The following is a 12,896-nucleotide window of genomic DNA, read 5'->3' as shown; positions in this document are numbered from 1 at the left end:
CCCTAATCACAATCATATGACCCCTTTAATTTATGTACATTGTGTATTATATCGAATGTCTGCAGAGGGTGCCAATGGCCTGACAAGTTTTCTTTTTACACTCTCTACAAAGCTGTTTGTGCATTTATTGTGAACGAAATCGATGCATATAACCTACACACATATAAATAGATGGCATATTAAACCGGAAGCTTGTATTTACTTAATTGAATTACAGCCTTTATGTGTAAAATGGTTAAATAATTATTTTCATGGATACTCGTCCATGAACAGCACCACTTACACTATTTTGCCAGTTAATCGACAGGGGCAAAATGCAGTCGAGGATTTTTAATAATAGAGTACTCACATTTAATAGAGGAAACGTGACAGCCCTAGTCTAAATGATTCATTATAGCAAATCTGAATTACTGAATTTTAAACAATCACCAATGATTGGAAATTCATTTGTCAAAAGGATGCCATTTTTTAGGATGCATTTCTTTCATGTTGCAAAGCAGCAGATTATTGAGTATGAAGATTACAAAGACCCTTTCAGGCATTTAACTAGCTGTTCTTGGATTAATGGAGCAGATCTGACACCATACAGAGCAACAAGACTGAAGTTTGTTCCGCTCTCTCAGTCTTCCCTCCAAAACAGCCACGTTTTGGAGCCAAAAGATACAGGTCATTAGCACGAAAAGCGGCATTGCCCAAAGCAAACGTGACCCAGTCGGATCCACTGACCATGCTTGGTATGCAGGTTCACTTTCCACACTCTCGTTTTACACTGCTGCCTCAGGTAACCGATGAGTGTTTCCATTAATGGAGCTTGCTTCTTATTAACAGATCAGACCTGCAACCATGATTATGTAGGTCACGCTTAAGCTGTTCAACTGGAAAAAGGTGCTGCATTTTTTAAATAGCACAGTGTCTGTTCAATGAGAGGTGATATGGAGCGTTTTGATTATTTCTGGTTTTTGCTTATACACCAACCATCTTACATATGCATATGAAAAAAAAAACTGTCAAATCTGCATAAAGTGACCATCAATTTGAGGGTTTCGCTAGACCACATTCTGTATGAAAGTGAGTAAACTACAATAAAATATTATGACTAAAATTATTTAATATAATATCTTCAACATTTTTATTAGATTTTTATTAGATTCACTTCAAAATGTGAAAGTTGTCTCATGATCCTTTAGCTGATGAAAGTTATAACAATCCTGCTGCTTATTAATTTTTTCAGAGTTGGGAGTGATGTGCTAATTCTTTCTTTTATGGTGAGTGAATAGTTACTGTGGGTGTAACCATGAAGAGCACCCATGAAAAGAAAATTACTAATTTCAAAACTTTCTTGTTATAAAGGCTGTAGGCTACTTGTTCACAGATATGACACATGATCTAGTATGTGTTGAGACAAATATCGGCTGCAAAGTCTCAGAGTTAAGCATAGTCTTAATTTCATTTGAATTGTTCTGTTTGCGAAAATATGATAAAGGATCTGCTGAGAACACACTTCTGTTGATGCCACGCTTCTTACAGGGTGCATCACCTTTGATGCACAGCTCAATTAAGGAGGTTTTTCACTGCGTGGTACGACTGCGGCTCAGCACAGCTCACTACGCCATGGCTCGGCTCGGCTCGCGTTTCCACTGCAGTATAGTTTTGCTTTAGAGTGGGCAGGATTAATCACGTCATTATAGTTGCGCCACCTCTACTTCCTGAAACACATTTCAGTTTTGTCACAGTTTAGTCCGTTTCGTTTCTCATCCAACACGTGAGAAGTTGAGCTGAACATCCCTTCACAGGGCACAGACAGGTACAGTACACTCAATTTAGTGAGCAGGAAAGGGGACTCTTATTTGTGCACCAGTACAACACGGGCTGATCGCTTCCTGCTATCTGTGCCTCAGACATGAATCTCTTGCACTTCCAGTGCTGATCGGCTGCCCATGTCCTGCGCACAGATTTCGAAATACTTCCACACAAATTACATAGTGAACGATTACAATGTAGTATGTGCACACAGGCGCACTTCCGGAAAAATCGGCCAAAAAAAGACCAAAAACCGGCCGGTTTCGATTTATGGCCAGTCAACCAGTGCATCCCTATTTGTGTCACAAGTTCTGTGACCAGGTAGTGAGGATTCTCTCTGGCCAATCCATGATCAGCAGAGTTTACACGTCTCGTTTTGGTAACGGTACGGATCACTTGGAACCTCAACTACAGTGGTACTAAAAAAAAAAAGTACCAGGTACTGTACCCAGTGGAAACCCCCCCAAAATGTTACCGTACCAAGCTGTACCATGCCGCACCATGCAGTGGAAAAGTGCCATTAGTAATTAGTGATAAATATATTTGCAGAAAAGATGCAAAACTATACTAACACATATGTGTTCAGAAATAATATGAGGAAAGTTATTTGAGAAAATCTCAAAAGTCAAGGTAATTCAAATTCAAAATGACTGAAAGTATAACACCAGTAGACTTTTTACTATACAGGTTCTTTTAAAACAACAGCATCTTTCAGCCTGTCACCATGATGCAAACATAAAATATCAGACATACAGTAGTAGTTCTTTACAAGTTTTTTATTAGATCGCGCTGCTTTTCTAATGCCATTCTTAAAACACTGGGCTCAAGTTAAAAGAAGTTCACTCCCATCCCATCTTGCATGTTTTACCTATTCCACTGCCGCGTCGCATCTTTGTCAACACAAAAACGCTGTGTAAATTAGCACTAAATTTATGGTCCTTCAGAGAGCATGTCACACGTGAGGAGTTAATCACGTGTGTTGACATGCGCTTGGATCATTCTTTTCTCTTTACTGTTATCACTGGCATAATGTCAGATTGTCTTATTCTATCATTTGGAAATATTTCTATTTAAAATCGTGATTCCTCGATTTCTAAAAAAAAAAATCGTGGCAAAACAATAAATTCAAATTAATCTATAAAATATGCAAAATCGCCCAGCCCTAACGACAAGTATAAAGTATAAAGAAATGGCAATGATTTACAAGTATGTAGATTGAACAGGAGGTAATGCCTCTTCAAACAGAGTACAAACGCACATGCACTAGGCCGATCCCCCATCATCTTAGGCAACACCAACAACCTTTTTCAGAAACATGTCTGTTCTTGTGAGATTCATGTCTCACAGAATCCCTGTCCTCAGGCACTGTGGTGATCAAGCGTGCTAGAGGTTTATATAAAAGGGTGAGAGACACTTAGTACTGTACATGTATTGTACACAAAACATAAGCCTAGGCTGTTAATACTAACATTTTAAGAGCTGCACACCCTTTCCCAATATTGCTGGGGTGTTTTGAGGACTCAAATACACAAACCTACTTATCAAACTTAAATGCGAAAGTTGTATTTTCATAGTTTAAATAACAACTCTTTAACTTTGGTATATTTCCTATATCCATGAGAACGTTAATGTGAACACGCTCATTGTTATAGCAATCCAGCATGTTTTTTTTTTTTGGCAACAATAAACAAAATAAACGGCAACAATATTATTATTATTATTATTATTATTATTATTATTATTATTATTATTATTATTATTATTATTATTATTATTATTATTATTATTATTATTGAACATCTTTTTATCCCTTTGATTAAACTTTACATTAATGAAAGATCTGTGTTTATATTTAATGTTTTATATGAAACCTTCAAAAATCTTTTACATTAACCACTTTTCCAATGGAACTAAGATTTCTTTACAGGTCATCTTTCAATGTGATTTCTAAAAGTTTACAATAGTTTGGTTATTATTATTATTTTTTAAATGTAAGCCATCATCAATGCAATGATTAAGGCTTTTTACAGTTTTGAATATTCAGACTGTCTGTCTCAGTTGTTTGTTTGTTTTACATCTTTACCTGAACTGTGTTATTTAAGAAATTATATGATATTTTAAATGTGCTTTTTTTCACAGAATGGAACAAAGAAGTCCTGGGACTGTATGCAAACCCATGATAGGTGAGGATGTGTCTTACTGTTTTTATTCATTTTATTTATTTGTTTATTTATTTTTCTGGAGTGTACACTGTAAGCAAAAAACTAGTAAAATACAGGCAGCTTTGGTTGCCAGAACTTTACAGAAAAAAATATGATATCAACATTATAGGTTTTACAGACTTAACTTAAATTGTGTCATTTAGCAGATGCTTTTATCCAAATTGACTTACAAATGAGAACAATAGAAGCAATCAAAACTATCCAAAGAGCAACAATATGTAAGTGCAAATGACAAGTCTCTGTTAGCTAATGCAGTACACAAAGCAATGTATTTTATTTATTTATACACACACACACACACACACAAAGAAAAACAAGTATAATGTTAATATACCAATCTATCGAAGTACTAATATGTTTTGTATTATTTTAATACACTGATAACCACCTAAAACAGGTGGTCATGAGGAAGTCACATGGTGAATCAAAGCTCATCACAAACCGCTTTTCCTCAAGCTGAGAAATCAAATACTGATATATATATATAATAGATGGAAGGTGTACAGTGTCACACAGACACTAAACACCATCATGGTAACACACATGACATCTAAGATAAAACCCTAATGTACACAACTGACAAAACTAAGAAGAAACACTTATTTCAATGAAAAAACATCAAATATGAAGTGTTATGCAGGGAATTCTGGGAATGTCAATTTACGGTTTCTTGCTGTAAATTATACAATGATTTGTTCTTTTCAATTAAAAAAAATATTATTTTACAGTAAAATTAAAATAAATATAATGACAGTTATTTAACTGTTTAAAGTATGGAAGCTTGCTAACCAAAGCATTTTTTACAGTCTTTTACTGTTAAAATCCCTATAATTTTTAACAGTAATTGGAACATTCTGCTGTAGTGAGAAATTAAGATTTGACTTACCGTGAAACCAGTAAGGACAAGATTAAAATAGTCCATGTGAAATCAGTGGTTTTTCGAAGGTGCAAGAATACTTTTTTTGTGCACACAGGAAACTAAAATAACGACTCTCGATCACGATGTATGCGCATGCTTTGATCTGAATGTAAACAAAGTATGCGTGTATCTTAACTTGTGTTCCGAAGATAAATGAAAATCTTACGGGTTTGGAATGACATGAGGGTGAGTAATTAATGACAGAATTTTATTTTTGGGGTGAACTATACCTTTAAGCTGCATGTTTTCACATAATACTTAAAGACGACTTTAAACCTGGAAAAGATCAGAGGCTTTTGGTGCTGGAATGTCTCACCACAGTGCAACTATAAGGTCTCCCCTGCCCCACAACACTTTGTGTGCACATCTTGATCTCTCTTCAGTTGTCTTTTACACGATCATGTCTCCATTGAGCTTTGTCACAATAAATCTGTCCCTTTTTTTTCACTTTGATACACAGTTCTGTTTTAGTAGGTTCAGGTAGGCATTTGCAACCCTCCACCTGTCCTCAATGCACTCGCTGATCCCTGACTAAGTTTGAAGTGTCCAAGAGAGAGGCAGAAGCAGTTAAACTTCAGCTCTGTTTCCCACACAACCCCTTCCCACCGACCCAAAGTGGTTTTTGGGTCATTACACACCTAAGAGCAGCCTCTTTGTACCTCTCCAGTTGTCAACTGCTGCCTCGAGATCACGGGTGACCTTTCATACAGAGTTCATTAAAGCTATCAGCGAGGATTGAATACCTCAGTGGACCATGTGTCAATACTGCAAGACACTTTTATTTTCTCATGGAGATGTATGGAGATTCAATCATTTTCAGCAAGGAGAACAAAGCGACTACAAAGTCTCTGGCCAATAATATAAAAAGAGTTACAGCACATTCCTAAATTAGGTTTCTTAAGAAGGCCTTTGTTCTTCGATGAGGAGCGTCTGGACCATGTCTGTGAGAAAATGGTCTGCGAACCAAAACGTGATTTCTGTGGGCTTGAAACTCCATATTCTAGCCATTCACAACATGACAAGTCTTTTCCCTTCCTCATTAAATCCAAAGTGAGAAAATGGATTTTGGACCACCAGCACAATTCAAGCAACAACGGGAAAAAGAAAAACTCAAATGAAAAGATAGTCACAATATCAAACCTCAGTATCAAACCAGTTCAGGACAAGGTGCATGGACAAGACTGAGTTGAGATGGAGTCACTAAAACCAAGGTCCTCACCACTAAAACCATGGAGGTTTAGTTGTAAATCCATTGAAGGTTGAACACTTTATTTGAAGATGGGAGTTTGTGGTTTTATTTTGATGAACACTACCATTCAAAGGGTTGAGGTCAATAAGAATTTTTGAAGAAATAAATGCTTTTGTTCAGCAAAGGCACATTAAATTGATCAAATGTGACAAAAAAACGTTTTTTTTTTTTTTTTTTTTTTTTTTTACAAAAGATTTCACAAGCAGTAGAACTGTTTTCAAAATTCAGAAATGTTTTGGAGCACCAAATCATTGTATTATAATTATTTCTGAACAATTACTGTATTTTGATCAAATAAAGTAGCTTTGGTGAGTATTAACATATTTATTAAAACCAACCTCAAACTTTGTGTATGCGCGTGCTCTTATTTGATGTCACCATTTGACCTAATCATTGTTTTGTTGCACTGTTTGGTGGCTTGATGAATGAGGTGATCTGCAGTTGAAAGGTAAAGCCATTAAAAGCAGCATCTGTTCAGGTCATTAGTGCCACTGCTACATTCTAATGAGAGCTCTGCTGATGTTTGGGAGGTGACGAGTTGGATGCCATTGTCTTTTGTGAGGGCTTTGAAGAGTGTTGATGAGAGTGTGATATGATGTGCATCAGTGTTGTGATGCGTTGATTCTTATGATCACCAGCACCAGTCCTTTGCTTTTTTTCCCGCTGCTCCGGTTGCATTGCATTCTGCAGCAAGAGCCAAACACCCTTAATGGACAGCATGCTTAACGGTGTGTGACACATCCTGCGTGACTTCGACAGTATTTCCAGGGTGGAGAGGTGAAGCGGCGAGGAGCACACCATTCAGACATGCCTTGGCTCGCTGGGGCACTGACCTGTCAGCTGCACTGTTTTCAAAGGTTGATCTAGACTGCACTCTTTATTCGGGACAGTCCTCTAGATCCACGGGAGGATCTTAACTGATAGAAATTGGATTTGTGCCTTAAAATTTACAGGACCGCTCTTAATCAGGCGTCAAAGCATCAGATCATTGTGTCTCCAGATGATAGCGCTTCCTACCAAATGTTTGTGCATGATCTGAGTCATATCAGTTCAGAAGCACTTTCATCATTGAAGGAGCTCTGACATTTTTTGGTCAATGATTGTGGTCCTCCAAAACTATTTTGACTGAAACCGGAAATAAATAAATACATTTATTTATTTGTAATTTTTTGCAGCTTCGTTTGAATATTTAATTGCTGAAGTTTTGGTGCATCACTGAGATATTAGTGTTTTTAAAGATTAACTTTAAGTTGATCTAAGTAAAATATGGAAAATGAGCATGAACTAAATATCCATAATTGATAAGTTAAACCAAAATGCTACTGATGTACCTTATTGTGCGTCCTATTGCTAAGACTTATTTCTATCTGTAGCCACATAAAAAAAAAAAAAAAAGAATATTACAGGAGAAAACAAATGCTTGTGTGTGAATACAAATTGTGGGTAAGATTCAGGAGTGTGTGTTGGTTTACATGCAGGCTGTGTGGTAATCTCTGGCACCCATTCACCATGGGAAAGGCAGGGCAGGGCTTCCTGCCTCTACAGACATATCCGCTTTCCCCACTCAAAGAGCCGTCTCTTTCCATTGCCACTGAAACAATCACACTAATACAACGTATTATAGCATATGATCTGAGGCCTGTGACAATCTGAAAATCTTGCACTCGAAAGGTGTGGTCACATTTACTGCCTTGTGCCAAATTTTGCAGGCAAAATCCAGTCATTTCAATAGAGCGCTGTCAGACATTTGGGAATTTCGTGTAAAGCCAAAAGATTTGCCAAAAAGGATTTCGCAGCCAGTTCAAATTGCCCACCCATTAGCCATGTTGACAGATAGGAAGTTGCTTGTTTTGAAAGTGACTTATTTGCAAGCTGCAATAAATTCATTGCTAAATGGAGAATTTTTCAGAAATTTAATGTGTCATTGTGTCCACACCTTAAAGGACTACATCTCCCCCAAAAAGATACAGATTTGGAGAAATGTAGCATTACATCACTTGCTCACCAATGGATCCTCCCAAACGACTGATAAAAATATCACAATAATCCACAGGCAATCCACATGACTCAGAACTTTTGAATTTAACTTTAAATTGTTGTTTCAAGCTAAAATATGAGTCCTATATCCATAATATTGCTTTCTCCAGAGGAACATTGGAGAGAAATATGAATAAATTAAGCACCATATACAAGTGAAGGAAATGTTATTATACAGTGGATTACGGGGTCTGAAGCGATGGTTTAAAGATGAACGCCTTAATGTTTGATTTATTACATATAAACACACTTAGCTTTTTGCAATTATTGGCACCCATTCACTGCAAAGGATCTATTGGTGAGCAAGTGATGTATTGCTGAATTTCTCCAAAACTGTTACGATGTAGAAACAAACTCAACTTCATCTTGGATGGCCCAAGGGTGAGCAAATTTATAGTAAATGTTCATTTTTCATTGAAATATTACTTTAAGGCCTTGTACTATTAAGATCTGTCCCTTAAAGTTTAATTAATAAAGACAATTGACTTTAAATTTAATTTTGACCTTCAGCATATTTTCAATGATTTGTCAATTTTAATAAGTCTCCTAAATGGCGACAGATGTTATGTTGGATGTGTCCTGGTTGAAGAGTAGGGAAGATGTTGCTTGTATGAGTGTGAAAGTGCCGTACAGAAACGCTCTGTCCTCTGACCTCATGCCATGCTGAGCTATTAGCTTGCTTTCAGTCCACAGATGCCTGGCTATCCCAGTATGCATCAGTGGGTAAATCCTATTATACATGGATCCTTAAGACACAGGGATTTATTCTCTTCTTTTTAGGGCATTATGTTCAGTCTCAAACCAAGATAAAATGAAAAACCAAGACCACATCCAAGGTGTTAATCCTGGGTGATTTGTTGGGGCTTGATGAAGCAAGGGTTTCCATGTGCCTCTCTCACACACACACATGCTCATGTTCACTTTCTCTCTTTATCACTAAGTCTAGATGAGTTGTTGGATCAGTTGTGTTGATGCTCTGGCAGGACTGGATGCATTAACAAGAAGCAAAGATATCCATAGTTGAGTACTGATCAAACTGGAACCGCTTCTCTAAATGCCAACTCAACTTCTAAATGCGTTGCTTTTCCCTCTTTCCAGTGTCTCTGTGCTGATTTTCAACACCACCTCACACTGTTTCATCCTGGTCAAGCAGTTCCGCCCAGGTAATGCCCTGCAGTCTTTGTTCATTCCTGATGTTTTTCCACACTTTTTTTGTTTGGTTTTAGTTGTAATCTAAAATGAGTCTTTCTTTTAAGGCTGTAAGGTTTTTCAATTACTGTAGATATCAGGGTTATGACTCCCATTTACTTAATGAGTTGTAATTAGAAATTCCACTCCCTATCTTTCTAATTAGAAACAAATCGAGCATTGGTAATGCCATTCTACATTCTTAAATTTTTAATCTGTTTAATTCAGAAATTGATTTAGCTTCGTTTCGTATCTTTCAGAGTTGTGCTTCCCTAAAATCTTCTTTTTATGGGTTTTTCTGACTTTTTTGTAGTATGATTTCACAGCAGAACAACAGCTTGACATGGATTTTACAAAGACTTGCATCCAAACTTTCTCACACATACTTCATTTACAATGTATCTTGTTACAAAGTGACGTACAACACCCAGATCCCTCTGTTATCTCGATTTGAAAGAGATGATAAAATATCTTTTGTTCTGCTGCAGATTTTTAAAAACATCTGATACGCAACAGATATCAGGTGCCGTTTTATAACCGCTATTAGTGTTGCTATGTTGAAATGTTTGGTTGACAATAACATGGATGATAGACATTTTTCTGGTAAAACACAGTTTAGGACCTTGCCACATCCATTCAGGTAATTTCTCTCAAATGTGTTGCACTTTCTAAGACTTTTTAGGCTTTTTCATTTGGTCTAGTGAACTGGTACCATCTTTAGTCACTTCTAAATGAAACGTTCAGTGTTTATATTACACGTAGAGAAAACCACAAAGGCATATATTGACCTAATGCAGTGTAGAAAGCCTCTAAAACAATAAGAGTCTCATAATGGAACATTTTTCATGTCGATGGTCGTCGTGCAAACAGAGCATTTCTCAGTGCTCTCTGTGAAGCTTTGGCCCCGCGCTACACTGTTACACTATTGTTCTATACATGCTCGCCAGGGACGGCGCCCTGCTTCTCAGAATGGAAGGAAAGCCTTGCATTGAAAGAGAGACGTCTTTCTACAGCTTTTTTTTTTTTTTCTGTAGTCTTCAAACAATGCTTTAAATGAAAAGGCAGGCCTTGTGCAGGGAAACATAAGAACAAGTCTTCTCAAGGATGGCTTTTCTCTAAGTGAGCTCTTAGTCAGTCCCAAATGTACAGCACATTCGTCTGAAGGGCGTAGTGCTAAAGATCTGGGTATAGATATCTGTAGGGTTGTAGGCTCAGACCTACTGTATGTGTGGTGAACCATGAGTTCAGCTCAGGGTTATTATTGTCAACTAAAGCTAAAACCGTAAAAATAAATTCATTAACTGAAATAAAATAACAGATCCAAATCCTTTATTACAGAAAGTTGCCAAGGATTTCTGATTTGCATTTAGTACTAAAATAACTAAATCATTATAAAAATGATGTACTGTAGACATATTACAATTATAGACATATTGTGCAATCCATTGCTGTTATTACAAGGTCGGTAAGTCTAAGTATAAGATCTTTTCCCCCAAATATATCTGTTTAAACATCTATTTATCTTCAAAAACATTATGCTTATAAATGTAAAAAATCACACACACACACATATATATATATAGACATACATTCATGATATTTTACAATTATTTAAACATTTATATAAATGGTTTTAAAATATATTTAAAACCCATTTTGAAAAAATAATGATTCAGTGTACTTGAGTATTTAAGATAAAGGGAATTGTTATTATGTTGGTAATGGTTACATTATATGTACATAGTAAATATGTATTAAAAAGTTGGGCTGTTAATTCGATTAATTGCATTCGAAATAAAAGTTTGTGTTTACATAACAAGTATGTACAGTGTATGTTTGTATGTATGTAGCTACACACACATATATGTATACATTTAATAAATATTTACTTGTATGTGTGTGCATATATATGTTCATATTTATATGTGAATATATTACATATTTCTTAAATATATACACATACAGTACCCTCTCGTTATGTAAGCTTTTATTTCAGATGCAATTAATGGATTTGACAACCCTTATGAAAGATTTATTTATACGTAATAAATAAAAAGTTTTTTTTCCCTTTGTCTTGGGCAGCCTTATTGACCCCTCTGCAACTTCTTCTCAAACACATACTTGTGCCTACATGATCTAAAAGATTAAGTTTGAGACCTCATCAATCAAAGTGTTTCCCATTCTCTCTTTGTATTTAGACGCGTTCTTGAACGATGAGTGACACGTCTTCTTTCTCCACAGCTGTATACATGACCGAATGGGAGCGCAGCAAACCGAAACCCCTGCAACCTGCAGAGGAAGAGTCAGCGGAGGCTGCACCAGCAGAACCTAAAGTCCCGGAAGATGATAAAGCAGGAGAGGCAAGTGAAGGGACGTCGAGCCACCAACCTCCCGCTTCGGCTGGCGTGACATATGAGCTGTGCGCAGGATTGGTGGACAAACCCAACCTCTCTCTGGAAGAGATTGCCAGGCAGGAAGTGCTAGAAGAGTGTGGCTATGATGTATCAGTCACCAAGCTGAGAAAGATCACATCATACAGGTGAGAACCCTTAAAGAAGTCACATTTCTTATATGTTATGGTAAGTTCATAAGCATAGTTCACACATAAAGATATCGCCCCATATGATGCAGTCAAAATCTTTTAGCATGTTAGTAGCTAGCTAGCGGCATTGTATTAAGAAATGTGATCAAATTCAATTTCAGCAAGTTATTTCTTGCAAATGGTGTCAGATGTAATGTATTTTGGTGATGTCAGTAAGTATAGATCCCTGAAAGCTGCTGCTTTTGCTAATAATGGATGTGGGAACGTTGTTCTGGAAATTTAGCAGCTTTCAAGTGTGAAAGTAGTTAATAATAACACAAGCAGTCTCATCAGTGATACACTGTTAATGAAACAAGTCATGAGGTTTATACAGGCTTATTTGTTTTCCTTATTAGATGTCTCTCTGAAATTCTTGATTCTGATTGGTCAATCACAGTTTTCTGCAATTAGATATTTTTGTAGTGTCCCCATCGTCATCTCAAAATGAACCCCTTCAGGACTTTATATTTATCATTTACATATATTAAGAAGAGAATATTTGCTTATTTATACTGTATACTACAGCTGTTACTATCAGGTTTTTTTTTTTTTTGGTTCTGCAAGGATGCATTAATACTGATCATGCAGAAAGTGACAGTAAATACATTTATATATAAAAAAATATATTTAAAAAAAATACTGTTCTTTTGAATTTACAGTTCATCAAACATTCCTGAAAACAAAATCACAATTTCCACAAAAATGTTAAGCAAAATAACTGAAAAAAATTAAAGATAATATAAAAAGTGTTACTTGAGCAGCAAATCATCATATCCGAATGATTTTTAAAGGATCATGTAACACTAAATACTTAAGTAATGCCTACTAAAAATGCTGCTTTGTCATAAGAGGAATAAAATACATTTGGTGAGCAAAGAGCATAAGAGACTTAATAGTAAT

General features: G+C 36.2%; 1 protein-coding gene across 1 annotated transcript in view; it reads left to right on the top strand.

The window, feature by feature from the left end:
- The window catches only part of nudt14 (nudix (nucleoside diphosphate linked moiety X)-type motif 14), a 50,354-nt gene that overhangs the window by 31,717 nt on the left and 5,741 nt on the right, over nt 1–12,896 (top strand). Inside the window, exons 2-4 of the mRNA XM_026291227.1 lie at nt 3,940–3,983; nt 9,326–9,390; nt 11,657–11,954. Of these exons, the coding sequence (XP_026147012.1) occupies nt 3,940–3,983; nt 9,326–9,390; nt 11,657–11,954 (407 nt within the window). The remainder of the gene's footprint in view (nt 1–3,939; nt 3,984–9,325; nt 9,391–11,656; nt 11,955–12,896) is intronic.

This window comes from Carassius auratus, chromosome 20 (genome assembly GCF_003368295.1).
Source record: "Carassius auratus strain Wakin chromosome 20, ASM336829v1, whole genome shotgun sequence".
In the NCBI taxonomy this organism is placed as follows: Eukaryota; Metazoa; Chordata; class Actinopteri; order Cypriniformes; family Cyprinidae; genus Carassius; species Carassius auratus.
Note: the sequence above shows the minus strand (reverse complement) of the source record. Positions and strands in the feature narration are given on the sequence as shown.